General features: G+C 34.3%; 2 protein-coding genes across 2 annotated transcripts; one reads left to right on the top strand and one right to left on the bottom strand.

Moving 5' to 3' along the window:
- The first annotated feature begins 154 nt into the window (after window positions 1-154).
- On the top strand, window positions 155-8,354 carry LOC120635122 (putative Dol-P-Glc:Glc(2)Man(9)GlcNAc(2)-PP-Dol alpha-1,2-glucosyltransferase). Its single transcript, XM_039906047.1, has 2 exons — window positions 155-277; window positions 5,930-8,354. Exon 2 carries the CDS (start codon window positions 5,939-5,941, stop codon window positions 7,382-7,384), a length of 1,446 nt encoding a protein of 481 aa, XP_039761981.1. The 5' UTR covers window positions 155-277; window positions 5,930-5,938; the 3' UTR covers window positions 7,385-8,354.
- A 4,741-nt stretch (window positions 8,355-13,095) lies between these two features.
- On the bottom strand, window positions 13,096-22,496 carry LOC120635123 (phospholipid phosphatase 5). The gene is made up of 6 exons (XM_039906048.1): window positions 22,341-22,496; window positions 20,446-20,632; window positions 18,370-18,439; window positions 16,146-16,274; window positions 14,678-14,845; window positions 13,096-13,612 (listed from the first exon to the last, which is right to left on the bottom strand). Exons 1-6 carry the CDS (start codon window positions 22,415-22,417, stop codon window positions 13,389-13,391), a joined length of 855 nt encoding a protein of 284 aa, XP_039761982.1. The 5' UTR covers window positions 22,418-22,496; the 3' UTR covers window positions 13,096-13,388.
- Window positions 22,497-23,690: the final 1,194 nt, after the last annotated feature.

The raw sequence follows: 23,690 nt of genomic DNA on the forward strand, positions 1-23,690 counted from the left end.
CGGGTTTTATAACAATTTGAGTTAGCACAGACAAAAGCCATAAACAAGAATTGAATTAAAACAATTTTCAAAAACAAAACGCATCACCATAGACAAATTAAATATCTATGAAGTATGAACTCTATGGATCTGCCATATTGATTTTTTGTTTCAGAAAATATGTCAAAAATGCCGCTCAAATTACAGTCGCACTAAAAATGCATTAAAATCGAAGTTATCGACAGAAACTCGAGAATTAAACGTAGACTAAGCGGAACTTAGTACCATCGACATAAAGGTGTGTTCCTTTTATTATTGTTTTTATATGCAACTACAAATACAGTGAATTATGATTGGTTACTGGATAGTCATTATTTTGTCCTTTAATATAAATAAGCATACATTATCTGCAAATTACACAGTTTTCAGCGTTTATGATACACCAGAATGTCTTTAGACAGGACAGGTTTTACATATTGTGCGTCATTTTAAATATTATATCAAAAATGAGAACCGCTGCGTAGATTTTAACCAAATTTGACACTAGCTCCTGAAGGATATTACTGTTTAAAACTTTGTTATCCTGTTAAGCCGTGCAGCTTACAAGGAAAGCCTTGACAAAATTTAGCTAATCTGGTATTCTGGATACATATTATATTATATATTATTTAGCCCATGTAAATCCTGCGGGATTTGGAAATTGCATAAACAATTGCACATCCAATCAAAGAACACAGCAGCTTATCCATTTTTTGTTTTTTTTTGTACCATTTTTATATGAGGAGGTTGGCAGGTTCTGTAAAAACAATGAGCCCTAGCAAAACACCCCAACCGTCTTGCCAGCTCACTATTAGTAGCTCCATGTATGAAACTCCTAAATCGAGCTGACATACTCAACAATTGGATGGTTGAGCAATGGCTCCCAATGGCTGTAACAGCCAATAACTCATCCAGCACATCTGATTATAGTCTTGCGACTGATTGCAGATGATAATAAAAAAAAAAGAATATCTCCGTATATTCCTATTGTGCCTACAATGTATGAACTAACTACTAAAGGAGCAGATGATATATAATTGGAAAAAAAGTCTGGTATGAGTTTAAAAAAAAACTATGTATGCATTATACTATGTATGTCTTCCATCGAAGTTTCTTTTTACAAAGACCTAGGAGTTCATCAGTTGGAAGTTTTAGTGCTCCAAATCCATCCTCTACTATAGACATACAATATGATCACCACCATGGTGTTCATGATTCATATATTACTCAACTATCAGATGACAATACAGAAAGTAATAAACACCCTTCTTGGCAAAGAGTGCCCAGTCTCAGATATCCAAAAAGAAAGAAAACATCGACCTCACCACCTCTAGAGGGTATTGATACTGCAAACAGATTTAGCCAGCTACCTGTAGACCAACCAGAACTTGAAAGTAAAACTAAGGAAAGAAAGACTCCAAAGCCACCACCAATAATACTATATGGCATAGAAGATGTCAATAAACTCACAGAATTATTAGAAACTGTTGCTGGAAAGTCTGCTTTTACATACAGAATTGTCAATAGAAACCAACTAAGGATAAACTGCAGCGTTACAGAGGTGTACAAAAAAATAATGTCCTTGGTTAGGGAGAATGGATTGATAGGACATACATTCAATAGAAAAGATGCGAGATGTTATCGAATAGTTATTAAAAATCTACACCACACAACTCCTCATGATGCCATAAAGGAATCAATAGAGAACACAGGCAACACTATTGCTGGCGAAATTATCAACGCTCGATATGGTCCAGAAAAAATACCAACCTCAACATTCTTTGTTAATCTCAACCCTGGACCTAACAACAAAATGGCCAAAGACATTAAATTTATTTATCACCAATCTGTTATTATCGAAGACCCCAAGAAAAGGACGACTGTGATACAGTGCCAAAGATGTCAACAATATGGACACTCAAAAAATTATTGCTTAAGACCATATAGATGTGTAAAGTGTGCACAAGGTCATAAAACGTCAGAATGTCCAAAAACTAACCGTAACACCCCAGCTACATGTGCCCTTTGCCTTGGTGCACATCCTGCAAACTATAAGGGGTGTCAAGTATATACAGAAATACTACAAAGGAAAAATAAAGTACAGTCTTACAAAATAACAAAATTTCAAGAAGATTCAGACCCTACCAAAGCAAACCATGAACAAAACAGGCCAGAAAATAAATCAGACAGGAGAACTTATGCAGAAACCTTAAAATCGCCCAAACCACATGTGAGCAGGGATAATGAGAAACCTATCAACTACTCAACACTAGAACAATTAATCTTAAAACAATCTGAAAAATTCGACTTAATCCTACAACAAATGAGCACATTGATGAGTCTCATTACCTCACTTGTAAGTAAAGTATCGCTTTTAGCTCCTTAAAAATTGCAACATGGAACATCAATGGACTAGCCCCAAATAAATACGAAGTGGAAACTCTACTTCAACTTCACAAACTCGACATACTGCTTGTATCTGAGACCCATTTCACTTCTCGTAGTAAAGTAAAAATTCAATACTATGACACGTATAACACTGATCATCCTGATGGTTCTGCACATGGTGGCACTGCAATTTTTATAAAATCTTCAATAAAACATTACGAACTCCCAAATTTCAAAACTGAACATTTTCAAGCTACCACTGTTTCAGTAGAGGACAAACATGGGAACTTCGCAATATCCGCTGTTTACTGCCCACCCAAACACAAAATAACCAGGGAGTTATTCTCGCAGTATCTTGTGAGCTTAGGCAATCGCTTTATAGTGGGTGGAGACTGGAATGCAAAACATGTCCACTGGGGATCTAGATTGGCGACCACTAGAGGTAGAGAACTAAAAAAAAACTATAGACTCTCTACACCTTGAAACCTTGTCCCCTTCTGAACCAACATATTGGCCAACAGACAACAATAGGCAACCAGATGTGTTGGATTTCTTCATAACCAAAGGCTTAGCACGATTTTTCTTTGGCGTAGAGACGTGTTTGGATGGTTCATCTGACCACGTTCCTGTCGTCCTTACTGCTAGTACTACGGTCCTCAATTATGAAAAACCCCTAATACTCCACAATTATCGAACAGACTGGGATGCTTTTCGAGAGATACTTGAGGATACATTGCAACTTCAAGTGACCTTGAAGTCAGAAGTAGATATTGAAAATGCAACTAAGGAAATCACTATGAGAATCCAAGAAGCTTGTTGGAAGTCCACTCCTGAAATAGTACGGTTACAACCTCGTCAAAAAACTGTTCCATGGCAGATAAAATCAAAAATTCAAGAGAAAAGACGCCTCCGTAGAATATGGCATGATACTCGACATCCCGATGATAAAACTGCATTTAATAGATCTATACGAGAATTAAAAGATATGATAATTGAAGCAAATGATGCAACAAATCAAACTCGTATTGAATCACTTTCTCCTAACAAAGCCTCAAATTATTCTCTATGGAAAGAATTTAAAAACATAAGCCGACCTGTTATTGCCAAACCACCTTTAAAAGCGCATCCTTGGGCGAGAAGCCCACAAGAGAAGGCCGATTTATTTGCAAATCATCTAGCAAATATATTCATGCCAAACGCTGCATCACCAAATGTGGATGAATCTAACATAGATGAGATATTGCGCCGGGACTTTCAACTAGATCTACCGCTTGAATGTGTCACACCCAAAGAGATTCGAAGAACGGTTTGTACTCTGAAAGATAAAAAAGCCCCCGGATTTGATCTAATAGACAAAAAAGTACTTATGGAACTCCCTAGAAAGGGCATTATGTTTCTCACTATACTTTTTAATAGTATTATTAGGATAGGATATTTCCCGCTATTGTGGAAGGTTTCACAGATAATAATGATCTGCAAACCTGGTAAACCTAATCATGATATTGTGTCTTACAGACCCATAAGTCTGCTGCCGTTACTGTCTAAGTTGTTTGAGATGATCTTATTGAAAAGGCTACTTGGCGCAATAGCTGAGAGGAAGATTCTACCAGATCATCAATTTGGCTTTAGGCGGGAACATGCGACTGTCGAACAAGTTCATCGTGTATGCCAAGTTATTAGAAAGTCCCTTGAACAGAAAGAATATTGTTCCTCCGCTTTCCTGGACATACAGCAGGCCTTTGATAAAGTTTGGCACAAAGGATTGCTATGTAAAATTAAAATGTTGCTACCACACTCTTTTTATACATTACTAAAATCTTATCTTACGTGTAGAATCTTTCAAGTTAGGGAAGGCGAATGTATGTCTGGATTCTATGATATCAATGCTGGAGTGCCTCAGGGTTCTGTATTGGGCCCAGTTCTCTACACATTATTTACTGTAGATTTACCTCAAAGTCCTGGAGTAACAGTGGCAACTTTTGCTGATGACACTGCAATACTTGCGTCTCACACAAATCCCGTTAAAGCATCTGAAATCCTACAAAAAAGCCTTCTAGAGACCCAGATGTGGATGGAGAAATGGAGAATAACAGCTAGCCCAGCAAAATCTCTGCACATAACTTTTACTCTGAGAACAGGTGATTGCCCTCCAGTTAAACTTGGTAACAACGAATTACCCCACACTCGGTGTGTAAGATACCTGGGTATGCACTTGGATCGTAAACTCACGTGGAAAAAACATATCCAAGCTAAGCGCGACGAATTAAACCTTAAATATAGAGGACTCTATTGGCTGCTTGCTAGAAACTCTAAGCTGTCTACAGACAACAAACTCCTGATATACAAAACAGTACTCAAACCCATATGGACATACGGATTACAGCTCTGGGGCTCCGCCTGCGATTCCAACATCAAAATAATCCAAAGAGCTGAAGACTCTATTCTCAAACAAATAACGAACTCCCCTTGGTTTATCAAGAACAATGAGATCCACGAGCATCTGAGGATCAGGAACGTAAAAGAAGAACTGCAACAGTGTAGTAACAACTACCAAATACGACTTAGGCACCATCCCAACCAGCTGGCAGTTCAACTCACCGTACCAGATTGTCTCAGCCGGCTAAAAAGAAAAAAAATTCTAGACCTAAATAAATGCTAAACCAGTCTTTCCTCAATATGACAATTTCCAATGGGAAATTATCATAAAATAATTAAAAATATCTATGAACACATCTGCTCATAGTCAAGGACTGATTGCAGGATAACAATAGGAAAAAAAAAAAAAAAAAAATGTATGCATTATACGAGCTATGCCTACAAGTTTTTTAACTTGTACTGGAGATTGTCTCCATTTTATATCATCTGCACACTTAGTTTATACCCTGTATTCACGCTACGCAGAAGTAAGTTTGCCAGTAGTACTTCCCTGGATAAGCTCTGTCATCTTGTAGTGAGGCCCGCTTCAGCGGATGCACTTCGACCCTCCAGGATCTTCAGCGGATGCACTTCGACCCTCCAGGATCTTTTGTGCTCAAGCTCTGTCATAAAACTACTACCATTTTTGTAGTAAGAGTTCTAATATTTTTGACGTGACAACGTCATATAATTCGATGGAGCCGGCTGCACGCACGAAAAAACATGACGTATGCGGCGTTACCTCTCTCTAAGGCGTTCCATTCAAGGCTTGAAGTGCAAGCGAGAGCGCGGAACGAGCGACAAAGAGGCACAGTCGGCCTCCGCGTTCGACATCTGTCTCTCTCGTACTTGAGTGAGCGATGCGTCCGCGTGGACAGCTTCTATACAATAATACATTTACATGTTTACGGCAAAGATGAAGTGCAGTGAAAAGTGAATGTGGTGTCAATTGTTTATAGCAACGATAATATCTATCAAACAAATAAAATTGAAATTTTCTTTTGAAAAATGCAACCATTCCATCAGTATTTTCTTACGACGTTGTCACGTTCAACTATCGTCAGTAAGCCGACTTTACAGACAACCAATTTTTTTTTATTGATTTCAGGTCATCATCATGAAATCATCAACAAAATATTATGTTCTCCTAATCGCGACTGTGGCAGTATATTTCACTGTCTCAAAATTAATTTTTGATAAAGTCAATGAAACATCAGACATAGTTGTTGATGAGTTGTTCCACATTCCCCAAGGAATATCATTCTGCGATGGCAACTTTAGTTACTGGGACCCAAAGATAACGACTTTACCTGGACTTCATATTACATCAGCGTTATTACTTGGTTATTACTTCCCTTGCAATACTTATTACTTACGTTTCGTTAACTTGATCGGATCATGTTTCAATCTGATTTTCTTTGCCTCAATATTAAAATTTATATACGGCGGTTACAATGAAAGTCAATTTAAAATTATCTTACAAGCATTGAGTCTAACTTTACTTCCACCTTTGTATTTTTTCTCCCATGTTTATTACACGGATACATTGTCTTTATTATTTTTATTAGTGTTTTCACGATTCTGTTTTGCGAATAGAGGTAAATGGTTAATATTGCTGTTTGGAGAGCTAAGTGTTGCTATGAGGCAAACAAATATTGTGTGGGTTGCAATGGTATTCGGCCATAAATTGTTGGATATTCTTATTCGAAGCTCACGGGTATATGGGAATCGTTACTTGTCAAAAACATTGTTAAGTACAAGATCCTTAATTGCGAACGATATAGATTCGTCTAAACTTAAAAGGTACTATTCTATAGCAGATGTCATTGCAGCCATAAAATTTCACTTGTCAACATATTTCAGAACAGCGTTTAAGTTCATACCATTATCAGATATATACGTAATCATACAACTGAAGAGTGTGCTACTAACGTTTGTTTTATTTTTGTATATTAATGGTTCAATTGTTATAGGTGACAAGAAAGCTCATATAGCAACGATTCATTTACCACAGTTACTGTATTTCTTATTATTCTATGGTGTATTTGGGTTACCGTATGTCCTTGCAAGGTTTGTATCAACGGTAAAACTGATTTTAAAAAACAAATTAAATGTTTTATTGCTCTGTATCATATTTGCTGTAATAGTTCACTTTAATACAATAGTTCACCCATATTTGCTTGCAGATAACCGTCATTACACATTTTATTTGTGGAATCGTTGGTTTAGGAAGTATGATTTCGCTATATATGCCACAATACCAGCATATGTCTTCCTACTGTTCAGTTTATATGATAATTTGAAAGACCAAAATTGTATATCTTTTCTTTTGCCGTACTGCGTTTGTATATTTTTCGCTTTGGCTTTACAGCAATTGGTTGAAATAAGATATTTTCTTGTGCCATATGTTATTTTAAGATTGAGGTTCGTAAGGCCAACATTTAATGTTGTTTTGATGGAATTCCTATGGTATGTAGCTATTAATGTAGTAACCTTCTATATCTTCTTCACTAAAGAAATTAGATGGATCGATTTTGATGATGTTCAGAGAATAATATGGTAACAAAATATTTACATGATCTTAATAGAGTAGGTGTGTTTAAAAGAAACATTATTTTCGTAGCAATTAATATAATAGATAACTTTCGATATTCTATTTTTCAAAAGTATGATGTGCTTCAACAAAGTAACTTCAAGGAATAAAATGGTAATATTTTTCGTGATTTTAGTAAGTAGAGTTTGAAAGAAAACTATTTTTATATTAAATTGCTTCAAAATGATATGTAGCAGTAAGTAGCAATAAATAAAATAATCTCTATATATAATTCAAAATACAATTTTGTAGGAATGCAAAATATTTGAAAGAAACCTATTTTTGTATTCAAATGCTTCCGAAAACTATCTATTTTATTAAAAAATATTAAAATAAAACTGAAATGACAATTGTAAAACTCATAATATTATTTTTACATATGAATAACTGCAGTTAGCACTAGCACTAGGTTTTACCTTGTCAATTTAGTGCATTTCACAGATTTATGTAAAACCAAAATTAGCAAAATAATTAAACATCCAGTCTAATAGATACATCTATACTTCTTTTTCCATTAAAAGTAATTTATGAAAGAATTGTATAGCGTTTCTCATTAAACACATAGTTTTTGTTAATTTTGTCTTAAACCAGGTTAGGTTTGCTTACTATACTAATAAATTTTGTGATAATAGTGTAGATTTGTGCAGTCGTTACAAAGCATTTAAAAGATATATTTGATGCATTTATAAATTAAGCTCTTAAAATATTATGTAATTATTTATAAGAAATTTATTTAGTACAGATTATGTTGTACATAAATCAAGACGTTGATGTCATTTTAGTTTGACTTGTCAATTTAGTTTGAAAACGAAACTGAATTGACAGGTCAAACAATTTTTTTGGAAAGATTAGTTACATATAACTTACTGACCCTGCTTTCTGAGTCCAAGGCCGTGGGTTCGATTCCCACAACTGGAGAGTGTTTGTGTGATGAACATGAATGTTTTTCAGTGTCTGGGTGTTTATCTGTCTATTATAAGTATTTATGTGTATTATATTCATAAAAAAATATTCATCAGCTATCTCAGTACCCATAACACAAGCTACGCTTACTTTAGGGCTAGATGGCAATGTGTGTATTGTCGTACTATATATATTTACTAACCTATTTTTTAGTTATTTACCGTTGTGTTGTATTCTATGGAGTTTCTTATCTGCAAAAAACTTCATCAAATACACTCACCATAAACCATACGATTTTTAAAAAGGGCCATCAAAATGTGTCACTTTTACACCAAGTTCTTAAATGATAACTTATCTTGCATAGTTATTAATAGTTATGTTAATTTTTCCATTTCAAATTTAAAGTGTCGTTACGATTTATGTACATATTATAATTATTATGTAAAGAATTTATTGTTTTTTTTTTTGCATTATATAAAATTATTTTGTTTAAATATGTAAGACTTTTATGATTTTCTTTTAATAATTGATTTGTCAAATTGTTGTTATTTTATGTACCTATGATTTAATTTATTTGTATTATTATTAAATGCAATTGTTTGTAATGAAGATATCGTTTTTGTTTAATTTGGTATATAAAGAATTCGTGATTATCTCGTTTTTGAACGTGGCTATTAGACGTAGAAAATTAAAAATAAAGTTTGTACATATCACAATTCAATAACGTATTTATTATCTGTTGAAATTTTAATAAAATATGTTAGTTTTTGATAATTGAATACCTTTTTTCATCACCCTAATAATTAGTTACCTTATTGACAGTTGGTAGGCGTATATATTTATATAATGAAAATAAAACTGCGTATTATTAAAAATAGTTTTTTTAATATTTATTAGTATACATTGAGGTTTGTAATTAAAAAACAATATTTAGAAAGTCGATAAAAAATATTACATAACGCTCAGTCTCCAGTTATTTAGAAATCAATATAGAGAGAAAAAAAAAATGTTGGACGCAAACAAAGAATGAATAACTTACAGAACCCTCATTCGGCCATTATTGCATGCAGTTCATTGTGTCCAAAAACAATGAAAACGCCCCGCGCATGTCTTACTTCACACCACTTAAGGTACTATGGACTTTTCTCCATTTTATGGTAAACTTTTAGAACATTTTTACTATTATAAATATTAGTAATAAAAGTAGTAAATTAATTACTTTCAACGGCTGAATGGAATGAAGAAACACTACTAAAGTGGAGTGGTTCTTCATCAGTGGCGCATAGTGTAGATGTCATAAATTGGGAAAAATCTACTCCAATAAGAATTATATAAAAAAATTGGCCATGGAGTGCTTTTGTGCATGTATGAAGTGCACGCCACTGTTCTTCAATATTACAAACAACAAGAATTAAAGATGAATAGATAAGAGAGGAGGCAAAAGGTTTCTTTTGTCCCATTAACGGAAAATGGCGACAAGAAAAATTATTTTTGTTTTATTAAGTAATTTAGTCGTTTCTGCCTCGATTCGAACGACCCGTAGATCCGGGGCTGGTCAAAAGAACGCGACGAGAGCGTCCAATATAACCAATTATTTCGTTTTACTACTAGAATTGGTTTTCACATAAGACATGTAAAAACAAATGCAGTGCAGTTAGGTACTTCTAGACTTGTAAATTTTGTGTTACCTATTTAGAGATTCGTATTCAACAGAATTAAAACCAGTGTGTAATTTAAGAAAACGATTCAATTTTTCCTTGATGTTAAAAAGTTACAAGCGAATATTCGACAGTTATTTTTTTTCTCAACTAAGTATTATATATATATACTTAAAGCAAAAAAAAAAACATTTATCACACACTGATTTAAACTATTTTTCGTACCTACGTTAGGTAAAGTGATAATAATTAAATAAAACTTAATATTTTTCATAAAGTTTATTTTTAAAATACAAAAATTATATTTCAACTAGAATAGATACGATTCTAAATGTAACATCTTATATTTATTATGACTAATAAAATATTTGATAAGATAACAATTGTAATGATTTAATTTGAATTTGGATAAAAAAAAAGTTAATAATATCAATATATAACAAAGTTTTAGTGAAAAAAGTTAAGTATCAATACAAAAGAAATGTTTTAGAAAACCAAACAGTTTTTTAAAAAAAATCGAAAAATATTTTTTTCTTTATTTTTTCTCGTATGGAAAAGGCAAAGGTATATCACCGTTAGCATGCCTTCATTAAAAAAAGAAATTAAATATAAACTAAGCGTAATAAAAATATAAAAAAGACTACAAACACAACCATAGTTAAGAAATAAAATAAACATCTAAACTTTTTTTTTACATTTTTTATTTTGTATTTAAAATCTATACTAATATTCTAGAAAGAGTGCCTGTTTGTTTGTTTGTTACCTATGTTCGACTCAACCGTTGAACCGATCCTGATGGAATTTGGCGCCAATGTAGCTCGCATCCTGGAGATGGGCAAAGTATCTACATATATATTATATATACTATGTTATATATATGTATATCCCGGAAAAGCTGCTGATAATAGTTACCCGTGTCGTGAGAATGGGATGATCTCAAAGTATGCCCTTTCAAATAGAAAAAGGATTTTCAAACTCTGTCAAAAACTCACGGAGAAATTAGTGAACAAACACAATTAAATATATAAAATAACGTATGTATCTAATGATATATGATGTATTATGAAAACGTATTCCTATAACGTATATTCGAAGTGAGATTGGTATTTATTTTCAATAAATAAAAATGCAGAATCCAGCTGTCCGCCATGACAGGTAAAACGCTGAATTGAAAAATATGACGTCACGTCTATATAAACATAATTTTGTACCGCTCAAACTTCGAAAATCTCTGCTCATATCAAGTATTTTGTGAATTCAAACTATCAGTTTCTAAGTTTATGTAACAATATAAGAATCAATAATCTTTAGGTAAAGAACAAGAACTTACTAAAGCTCCAATTTGCCTATGACGTCACGAGTACGGCCATGACACCTGGCGACCGTTTTCGCGGGAAATATTTTATTTTTCATATAATTAGCAATTATATCAATAAACCCTTTAATTTCTGAAAATATGAGACATTCTTTGGCTATAAGTATACTTCCGAACATAAAAAAGTAATTTTTAAATCATGCCTGTTACAACCAGTCAAATATAAGGAAGTCCGGCTTTTGTTGAAGGCGTTAAAAAAAGCCAAGTAAGAATAAAACCAGCAGTACAAAATTCATATTAATATTAAACGATAAAAAATACAAAAAAAAACATAAGATTTCTTTAAGATTATCTAATAACTATTTATAATAGTATACCTATGACTATGTATTAATGGTAACTAAATTATCACAATATAGTGGAATGCAACACAGTTACAATTTTTCTTGTGTGCGAACAGTTTTATTTTAACACGAAAATTTAATATAATTTAAAATTTCTCTCATTCAATAACGCACAATATTTTCGAATCATACAAATCCTTTATTAACAACCATTAAATGCAAAATGGCCACCACATACGGCTTTCAAGGCAACAGCATTCGTTAGATTTAAAACAAAAAAAAACGATAACATTTTGAGAACTGTGCCGCACATACACGCAGTAACCTTTTAAATAACCAACATTAAAGTACAAAATGGCGGCTACAACCGGCCTTCAAGGCGACATCCTTCCTTACATACAAAATGTTTGCCATTTTGTCGCACACATACTTATTAAACTGTTCAATTAAGTACAAAATGGCAGCCACATTCTTCCTTCGAAGAGTAATCGCTTGATACATACAAAAGTATGGAGAGTATACAAAAGATACATTTTGCCGCACACGTACGCAGTAAACTGATTCATTAAAAATAACATGGCGGCCACTGCCAGCCTTCATAACGTCATCGCTTGTTAGGTTGTTGTACACAAAAGATCGGCCATTTTGTCGAAACTGTAAAAAGACCACCATTAAATGAAAAATGGCGGCCACATCCGGCCTTCGGAGCGTCATCGTTTGTTACATACAAAAGTTCGGCCATTTTGTATTAATGGTGGTATTTTAACAGTTTAATCGCACAAATACGCAGTAAACTGTTAAAAGACCACCATTAATACAAAATGGCGGCCAAATCCGGCCTTCGAAGCGTCATCGCTTGTCACATTTTGTTGCAAACATACGCAGTAGCTGTCAAGTAATTAATACCAATGCAGTACAAAATAGCGAACTCATTTAGCGTTACATAAGTCTAAGTCGCCGAATTTCCATGCAGACAATTCCAATCCTATTTAAAAAAAATTACACACGTAAAAAAATACCTATAGCAAATTAAAGTCCATATTCTAAGCCTAATTTTAATAACTTGATCACATCCGCAGAAAAAAATGGTAACGCAAATTTCAATAACATTAAATTGATAATATTCTAATCGCAATTTTTATAACCGTCAATTTAAAACTAAATCACACCCTCAAAAAATTCAACTTTTTATCGCTAATTGAAATAACATTAAATTTTCGCATTTTTATAACATTGGATTCCTATAAAATCACATCTAGAAAAACAACATCTCAAATTAAAAAAAACATATTACCAATTTCTAAAACCGTCGATCATCACACCCTCAAACAAAAAATGTAACGCAAATAAAAATAATAAGAATTCTTTCCAATATTTAAAAATGTACACATCCCCGGAATAATAAACATATGGCAAATCAAAATAAGATGTTAATAAATATTAAACCTCTGATTTTATAAAAAAATACGAGAAAAAAAAGTATACTTAATTAAAATAAATTTGACTCCATATTCTATTGTCTATAAACGTCGATTTGAAGAAAATCACATCGCCAAAAAAAAATAGCTCATTTTAATAACATTAAATCCGTATTCCAATTTTAAAATACGTCGATTTTTAAAAATTACATCTCCAATTAGTGAATATAGTTTTGCTAATTAAAATAACATTGAATCGATATTATATTATTTATAAGTGTCGATTAAAAAAAATCACATGTTTAACAAAAAATGGTGTCGACAATTAAAATAACATTAAATCCACTTGTCGTCTTTCTTGACGCCATTGAGCAATGGCGTCGATTCCTCCTTCACATCTTTCACCGGGCTTATGTCAGGTTTCCCGTTGAAGTACTTGGCGAGGTTCGCCCGGGACACTATATACGGTATCCCGGACAGGTCCGACGTCAGGGCGTTGTAGTACTGCCGGTAGCAGAACAGGGACACTGACATACCCAAGATGGATCCCACTAGAACATCTGAGGAAGATTTACAAGTTCGGTTAGCAAAACTGCTTTTGACTGTATACGTTTTATGGAGGGTAGAGGTAAGGAGAGTCATCTTATATGGGAGAAAAGTTGAAAAAGTGTCCAGTTGTTGCGCTAAATAACAGTTCAAAAATCCTCCACAATGGCGCTGGTGGATGCACAGGGTATGGTATGAATGTAGCAATCGTAGATGAATTGAAGTATGCCGAGTTAAAAAATTTAATGTCATTATCGACTAAAGTAGTTAATTATTGAGAATTTCAACAACTTACGTTGTACAAAATATTGTGGTAAATATAACCTTACTTCCTTGTATCTCCATACTTCCTTGTTTATTTTTCAAGCCTACTCTAACAATATTTATATTTGGCGCTTCTTTTAAGAGTTGCAATGCAAATGTGGCGCCATCCTAATTTAATACATTTTGACGACACTTTTTCATATACACAGATGACTCTCCTTACCTCTACCCTCCATAATACGTTTATTTAAAAAAAAGAAAGTCAAGACGTTCAAACTGGCCAATGTTACGCATTATCTGTGGTCTGGTGTGAAATTCAAAAGATCAAAGAGGAAGGTTACATAAAAAAGGCAGGAAAAAAGGTATAACAGAGGAGTACTGACTGAAGTGTCAAGAGGATTCAACAAGAAACAATAATGTAAATTGAAAGTTCAAATGTTTTTTTTCATTGATTATAGTTATTAAATAAATGCTTTAAGGTAATATGAATAAGGGATTTCTTCGGATTAATCCGTACAATACAAGCGCGTCTGTATGTTTGTTACGTTGGTTCAACCGCTGCGCCTTATTACTGCTCTACTAAAATATCTTCAAATGACAATGTGAGATGGTGATAACAAAAATAATTAACGTCTCCACCTGCTAAAGCGCGAGAACATGGAATAGGAGAAGTTTACCCCCGTTTATGTTTACACACATTATTTGGATATTATTTCCACTTGTGCGCCAGCGCTTTGAGAGTTGACAAAGCTCTGAAAGTACATTTTTATTCTTTCCCCAGGGAGATAATTATCTCCTGCCCATGAGTCACATACCTTGCCAGTGGTGATGGTAGTCGCAGGTACGTGATAACGCGATACACGCAGCAACGACCAGCGGCGCCAGCGTTGTCAGCACCCTGGCACCGGAACCGCGTCTCCTGGATACCGTGCCCAACCGCCCGCATATCCACGCGGAGGCGATGCCCAGCGAACAAAACGATACTGTAAGGCAATAGTATACACACACACTCACATATTTGCATGCTTGCATGATTGATTTTGAAAAATTCTAAACATTAAACAAAAAAAAAAAGTATACAATTAATAAATTGGTTGTCACGTTATCAGTATATGTGTAAACTTTATATCGGAAAGAGCGAGACCTCACAGGTTATTTCCAACCTTAAATGGAGGTCTTTTGTTTTGAAATGCAGGTCTAAAAAATCAACCTACGCGTTTTTTTAAGCAAAATCTGGCGCATTGGCTGTGTACAAAATGTTTCTATACAACATCCGAGTATCTGACTTCGAATTAAAAATGATATTATTTTGACATTATTATGATAACATTGATATTACCTGTATAATTTAATAAATAACTTTTCAATGCTTGCTCAACAAGATTATGCAGACATGTGTAATGATTGTTCTTGTTTTGCATTTTACATTTCGCATGCTTAATAGTAGAATATGGAGGAATGTTATATTATAATAAGACCCTATGTAAGCTCATATTCAGCGAATAAATTTCATTTCATTGCATTTCAATGAAATTTAGATAACAAATTTTTCATTAAAAAAAAAATAGTATATATATATATTTTTATTTTTTAATAAATGAATAAATATACTACGAAAGTACAGACATCGCCATCTAGCCACAAAGTAAGCGTAGCTTGTGTTATGTGTACTTAAATGACAGATGAATATTTTCATGAATAATATACATAAATACTTATAAAGTACAGATAAACACCACTGACACTGAAAAACATTCACGGAAATATTTTCCAGCCGTGGGAATCGAACCCACGGCCTCTGACTCAGAAAGCAGGGTCGCTGCCCACTGCGCCAGTCGGCCGTCGTATTGGAGCAGCGTTTATTTATTTTATTCATTCACTTGTATCAAAGTTTGTATTAAACGTAAGCTTATAGAAAAGTCCCATTATAGTATAAAAGGACTACGTCATCGATAAAAAAACTTGGGTGTAAATTATTGCTCTAACCAGGTTGTTCTTCTAATAATTCAAAATGACATTGTGAGATGGTGATAACAAAAAAAAAACACCCGGCTAAGATTGTTGTGGGCTTCTTCTTAGACCAGGACGCGTTTGGAACCCTCGTAGCTTTAGTTTTAAGTTTACAAATGTGGTTATCGCCATCATCTCACTACCGTGTAATTCTTATGTACGCATCAAAAGTGCCACCTATGGGCCTACTTGAATAAAGATATTTTTGACTTTGACTTTGACTTTGACTTAAAAAAAAAAAGGGTTTGTGGGCTGGAGTGAAAATAGACTTACTGCTGCTATGCCCGCTCGGAAAGGACTTCCTTCCCTCTATGATATCAGCAGGATCCCCAGTGCACTGCAATTCGGGTGTCTCAATACCATCTGGGAAGCATCGGTAGAAGAAATCCGGCCTCGGTCTACCTACGATGAAAATGACTCATTAGAATATATTAAAAACACAAAGAATAGCCAAGTTCGTTGGCTGACTCTTTTGTATCTCGCATAATATATATTTATTTTCAAATTTCATGTTTATTCTTTAAAATAATTGTTTTATAAATATAACTTAAAATAAACTATTTAAAACTAAATAAAATCTAAAACGTCCTCGAAACCACCGCAGCGAGGCACAGTTCCTAAGATGCTGGCAGCATTGCCCCTTTGGATGGCCAAACTAATTCGTTGGCCAAGGTAACTGCCCGTTCTAGGATCACCGGTAGACTCGATAACCCTTTTCGATAATTCTTTGAAAAGGGCTCTTGCCTCCGGACCCCACGGTCCCAAAGTCTCTACTCCAAAAGGCACAAAAATGAAGCTGCTATCCAGGTTTTCATATTTACGCCTCTTGGCTTGCTCGGCACTGGTAGCAGTCGCACCTATCATTGACGAGGTGGTCTGGATGTGTGATGCAGCTAGGGTATCAACACAAGTTGCATCCCACAGAAGTGACCTTATATTTATTTATTTTGGTACTTAGTGCTATTGAAAATTAAAATTTACACGCTTACTCACTTCCTATCATTCTACAATGTAGCAGTGCGTTTTTCCCACAGTTGGTTTTTTTATTCTTCTAATTAACTCCTAAGGTAATCGTTGCGGATAGGCACCGAGGACAAATCTCTGCGGTTTTTTCCGTGCTTTTATACTAACAATTTTAATGTAATTGTTTTATTTGATAAAAAAAAAAAAACTATTTCTTTGCTACCACGAAATTTCCTTATAGCTTGATGTTAAACGGGATACCAACGCTTATTAGCTTGGCAAAATAGACTTTATAAACAAAAAGTGGACATAAACAGTCGACTTACAAGAAATGGTCATAAATTAGTTTCATCTGCATATCGTCTGCGATAGGTAATTTATATATATTAATATGATTCCTAAGGTGATTTTGGACCTGCCAATGCTTAAGTTTAAACAATATATTAAAACACATTTAGGCCATCGTTACTACACGATTGATGAATTTCTTAATGACAAGGTTGCTTGGAAACATCCGGCTCCGCTTTCATCTCTCACAGAACAGAAAAATGCTAAGGAAGAAGGCAGGAGAGCCTTAGCCTAATTGGAGAAAGCGCTCAGGCCGCGATTGCCAGAGTCGCAGGTTCAAATCCTGTCGGTTCCGAAATTTTTTATATGCATTTTAAATTTATAAAATTGATAATTCCTCCAAGTGTAGGTAAAAACACTAATAAAAATCATAAAAATTATAAAAAATACTGTGAGATGGTGATAACAAAAAAACCTTGCTATGTTTGTTGTGGGCTCTTCTTAGACAAGGACGCGTTTGGAACCCTCCTAGCTTTCGTTTTAAGTTAACGAATGCAGTTATCACCATCACTAACATAATGGTGTAACGTTTAAATGTATTACCTAACCTACCTTAGGTTAATATTCATTTTTATCCTATAACTTAACACACTAGTAGGTTACAGACAATTATGACGGCCGACTGGCGCAGTGGGCAGCGACCCTGCTTTCTGAGTCCATGGCCGTGGGTTCGATTCCCACAACTGGAACATGTTTGTGTGATGAACATGAACGTTTTTCAGTGTCTGGGTGTTCATCTGTATATTATAAGTATTTATGTACATCTATATATATATATAAAAGAGAAAGTGTGTGGGCATGTTCCGTATAGGCACCGAAACGGCTGGACCGATTTCAATGAAAATTTCAGGGAATCTCCGGATTGATTCTATTGTTGTGTGTACATGGGTGTAGATAATGATCTTCACCCGCTCGAGAAGAGAATAGAAGAGAATGAATACGGAGAGAAATAAATGATTTAATATATTATGAGACTTAAATTAAAAATTTAATGATGTAAGTTTATTGTTTAAATAAAATAAAGCAAAATCTAGCCCGGCGAAGCGGGCGGGGTACGCTAGTTATTCATAAAAATATTCATCAGTCATCTTGGTACACATAACACAAGCTACGCTTACTTTGGTACTACTACTAGATACCGATGTGTGTATTGTCGTAGTATATTTATTTATTTTAATTTACTTACCCACTATTAATTTGGCTGAGTCTGTCAATACTCCAGTAATGCCCAAGGACAGAGACCACGCCAGTAGGAACTGCAAAAGAAACATTATGTCTAGAACTACCTGTCTATTATAATCACTGGTATTATATATCTATGTAATTAGTTGAGAGACATCTATTTAATTAAGTATCAATAACACTTATAAAATTGTGCATGTAATGTAAGTCAGTCGCAATGTTATTCAGATAGAAAGATACGACCTACGTGGCACATTGGTGAGCCCTGTGATTATATAAGAGGTTTTGGGCCCTATCCGTGGCGGAGACTCATAAGAAGGTCTATATAATATATATAATACCCGAACGCCTTGATGACGACAGCGCCATCGAACGGGGGCGCCGGGCGCTGTCGGTCCGAGGCAATATGCTGGCTCGCAGATTTGCACGGTGTACCACGCAAGTAAAGCTTGCATTATTTAGAGCTTACTGCCAATCATTTTACACGTGCAGTCTGTGGACACACTGTACGCAGCGAACATACAGCGCCCTGCGAGTTCAGTACAACCATGTGCTGAGGGCGGTGTTGAAGAAGCCACGACGCTGCAGCGCGTCAGAGATGTTTGCGGATGCGCGGGTAGATGATTTCTACGCGAACATCCGCAAGCGTGCTGCTTCAATGATGAGCAGGCTCGTGAACAGCACCAACACCCTCCTCAGTACACTGGCATTCAGGCTGGACAGCTCTCTCGGGGGAAGCTGGGATGGTGTGCACACGCGCTATAGGGGTGTTAGTAGACTATAAGGAATTTTGTGTATAGAATAAGGTTGTTTTTTAGTTGTTAAGTACTAACATAGGTTTAAGTACATTGTTTTACTAACACGATATGGACAAATGTCCGAAATAAAGATTATTCGCTTGAGAAGAGTAGTCTTCTCAAGCGGTCTTCTACGGTCACATTGTCGTACTGGCGGTAGTAGAACAGGGACACTGATATACCCAAAGCCCGAACCCAGAGCCCTATGATTTTATTACAGGAGGCCTTGGGTTCTATCCGTGGCCGAGACTGGACAGACTGTGAACTTTTCCACAAACAATGATATGGGACATCTGCAATTGTTACTATACAAAGAAAACTGTGTCCCAATATATTAACAGCTCTCCCCGGGCTCTCTGAGCCCGGTTAAAGTCTAGTGATATGGGGACTTAGATACATTGTTGCAGTCGTTGCACACAGCCCGGGCTATAAAGTCAAAGCAATGTATAAGTCAGCAAAAAGGTTGGCTGTCTTCTCAAGCAATTCATTTTGTATGGCTATTACTTTGTAGAATAAACTTCCGGACTGTCAAAAAAATCTACCACTAGTAAAATTCAAGCGAGCAATTTTTGAAACTCTCAACGAAAAAAAACTATTATACTATAAAAGAATACCTTAGTGAGAGTAATATAGTTGCTTAGTTAACTTTTGTAACTGTACAACAACATTTGTAATTGTAATTTATATTTTATTTTTAAAAAACATTTGCACACTGTCTGTGACAGTCGATTGGGAAGGGTCTGTTTAATGAAATGTGTACTTCTGTACACCCACAATTTGGCAAATAATCGAATATTATTATTATTATTATATTAAAGTCAAAGTCAAAAATATCCTTATTCAAGTAGGCCCATAGAGAGATGATAGCGATGAACATATTCGTAAACGTAAAACTAAAGCTACGAGGGTTCCAAACGCGTCCTGGTCTAAGAAGAAGCCAATAACGAACTTAGCCAGGTTTTTTTTTGTTATTACCATCTCATATTGACATTCAATTCTTTCTAATATGACATGCAAAACTTAATTTAAACACATTCATTTATAAATTAACTATAAAAACATCAAAATAAACAAAATCAAAATAATCAAAATATGTCGGCTGAATATAATAAAAATATATGGAATAATAAATTTATAACCATGGAATGTGTCATTTAAAATTATTAGACGAGCAACCTATAAGATTGACCAGAAAAGTCGTCACGCGACATGGGTGCGACAGGTGGGCCATATGCTAAATCCGTTAACTATAATTATTAAAAAAAAAAAAAAAAGCTGCTTGCCTCCAATGCATCATTGCAGTCGTTACACACAGCCCAGGCTATCAGAGTAAGCACACAGGGCACGGACACCACTATCGACCAGAGCATGCTCCCGGGGACGTAGGACTCGTGGCGAGGGAACTTGCAGTCGTTCTCCAGCTCCGATGGCTGGATCACCCGGATGAAGGGGCTCATAGATTCCATATAGCTGAAAAGGTCAAAATTTTATTGATTTTGGTCATATCCATCACTCATGTGCACTAACTGTCCTCCTTACCTTAAATGGTCCCTACAAGTGATAAGGCGGTCTTTACACCGAAATTAGTTTGGTTTTCACGCATAATAATAGTACATAATGCAACAAGTATGGTCAATTGCCTTATATTGATGCAACATTACAAGCAAGTGTGGTGAAATGATTTATTTATTTATTTAAGAGCGCTTACAACATGCATGATACACGTTTTTTAAACATAGCACACACACAAACACATGGACTGATATGCACGTCAATGAAGTGCACATAGCATTGACAAAGCGTCATATAAACTTAATTTGCAAAAAAATAAAAAAAAATTAACACAAAATTTAACTCACCGATAAGTGTTTGGTGAGTTTTTTTCTAAAAGCTAAAAGTGAAATGAATTTTATGATTGGTTATGTTTTAAAACTATACAACGGGTTATCATTCGACATCATCATCTCATGGGGTACATTACCGGCCCATTAAAGGACACAGGTTTCCTCCGCAAGAGATATGTCAATTGCTTCGAATGCACATAACTGAGAAAAGTTAGAGGTGAATGCTGGGTTTCTAACTTTTTTTTCTAATCTTTTTTTAAGAGATTATTCGCTGGGCGAATATGCCTGTCTTTAATGTTACATGAATATCACTTACAACACACAGCATTTATCGTGCAGTAAAGCATTATAAGATGCGGAAAACCTATGAGAAGTTTGCCAACATTTATTACTACACATATCATCATTATATTTGGATATTATTTCCACTTCCATATTTTTCCAGGTTTAAAAGTAACCTCTGCTCAAAACTTCAGGTTTAAAGCAAGCTATGTGAAAAGAATTATCAAAATTGGTGCAGATGTTGAGGCAAAACATAAACAGATACACTGGTGCATTTCAAATATAAGTAGGTATAGTTGAAGTATTAGCATAAATGTATAACTTTTTGAATAAAACGTTAAGTGTGCTTATCTATATATATAAAAGGTGACTGATTGACTGACTAACCACTTGACGGATTGGGCTGAAATTTTGCACACAGATAGTTATTACAATGTAGGAATACGCTTAGAAAGGAGTTTTGAAAATTCGAACCCTAAGATAAGATACTAAGAGGGTTAAATGGTTGATAAATTTGTAAAAAATCCTTCATATATCAATTAGTTTTTGAAGTTAGAAGAATTCCATGAAACTTTGATTTTAGGTTTTGATTAAAAATAAAGAAATACGTGTTTCACGTATTTTAAAATTCAACTCAGAGGCATCAAATAGGGGATGAAAATGCATATGAAAGTTTCCGATTTTTCACGTAATTTAAGTTCATATTTTTCTAATAGCCGAAAGACAAAAATTGAACTTAACGTGAGCGTAGCCGCGGGCAAAAGCTACTTTATAATATATGCACTTAAGTTTAATTATGTACCTTCTATTTATCAGTCGTTAATGGTAATAAAAACCCATTCACAGATAGTGATAAGAAAAAATTTACCCACTCGTTATAACCAAAAATTTAATAGATAAGTGAACTCATTAATTACATAAATACGAAATATAAATATGTTAATAACTATCCTCGTTATTACGAAAAAGCTACAAGCCGTTTCATTCAAAAATTGCGAAATTATTGCTTAAGTTTACGTAAAATATTTTTTGAACATATGGTGAACAATTACCAGAAAACGGAGAGCAACATTATCCTAATGAGGATTTCGATGAACAAGTTAAAACTGGCAGAACGTATGAGAGGCATTTTTAACACTTTAGTAATTTAGTTTATTGAGAAATAAATGTTTTTGTTTTCATTAACTTCAAAACATTGTACGAATCGACAGGGCACATTTTTTGACAGTTTATAATGGTGTTGCAAGTATACAATGTAAAATTTCCCATTCGGTAGGTCAACATTGTTAAAATGAAAAAATGGTATCAGCGCAATGTGTTGCAAGTTTGTAATGTGAAATGCTTCCCAATTGTTCAAAATCTTCAAAAATGTTTCCCATGTTGCCGCATGTTCCCGCTATGAACAATGTAATAAAATTACACCGCAATTTGCAAACAGAAAATACACTTTTATATTATTTTTTAATAAACCACGCAATATAGTATTGTTTATAGGTGGTAGTCAGACATAATTTTAAAGTTAATTAATAAACCAATTGAGATTAAATAACCCGTCAGATTCATTTGAAAACTCGATAATTAAAATCCATAATTTTCGGGAATTCCTTCTTAACTAGCAATTTTGAATCGTGAACGGCAATGTACTGTTGGCAATTCTTGACATGACTTAGCGAAGCGTTTCGTTCTTGCTAACGTGTTTTGAATATTGTACCAAAGAGTAAATAAAGCTTCTTTTTAATATATGTGCACAGATATTTAACAAATTAAATCAATATAGAAGCATTTTCAGTGTTTTGTTTTATTTTATTAAACACATAATTATTATATAATATATTTGCACTCAATTTAATTTCCTCTTATTTAAGTTATAGAATCCAGAGGGTATGCATAAAATATGTAAAGTCTAAGGTCGTCTATCTTAATGGGTGTCCCACAAGTGTAAATTTTGGGTCCCTTTTTATTTTCGGTGTATATAAATCGTCTACCACACCATGTCAAAAGCACTTGTGACATTATATTGTTTGCAGATGATGTATCTCTGTTTGACAGTTGACACTACGAAAAGCATAAATCAAAAGAAGAAGATGTATCTCTGATTTTTAAGATTGTCAGAAATAAAGATAATTTAGACGATGTAAACCGTGCTTTGTCACGTGTGCCATACTGATTTACTGTTAATAACTTACTTTTAAATTTAAAAAAAAAAACATGTATGTGTTCAGAATTTATTTTTCCTAACATAAAAACAATTGATGAAAACATAACAAATGGGGAAACACCAGGAGTGACCTTAGATTGTAGCCTTCAGTGGGAACCCATATAGAAAACCTAGCAAGTAAACTCAGCTCAGCTGCCGAAGCAATTGTTGAAATAGATGGGCTTGGTAATTTTGCATAATTTCA

The sequence above is a fragment of the Pararge aegeria genome, chromosome 26, assembly GCF_905163445.1.
Source record: "Pararge aegeria chromosome 26, ilParAegt1.1, whole genome shotgun sequence".
In the NCBI taxonomy this organism is placed as follows: Eukaryota; Metazoa; Arthropoda; class Insecta; order Lepidoptera; family Nymphalidae; genus Pararge; species Pararge aegeria.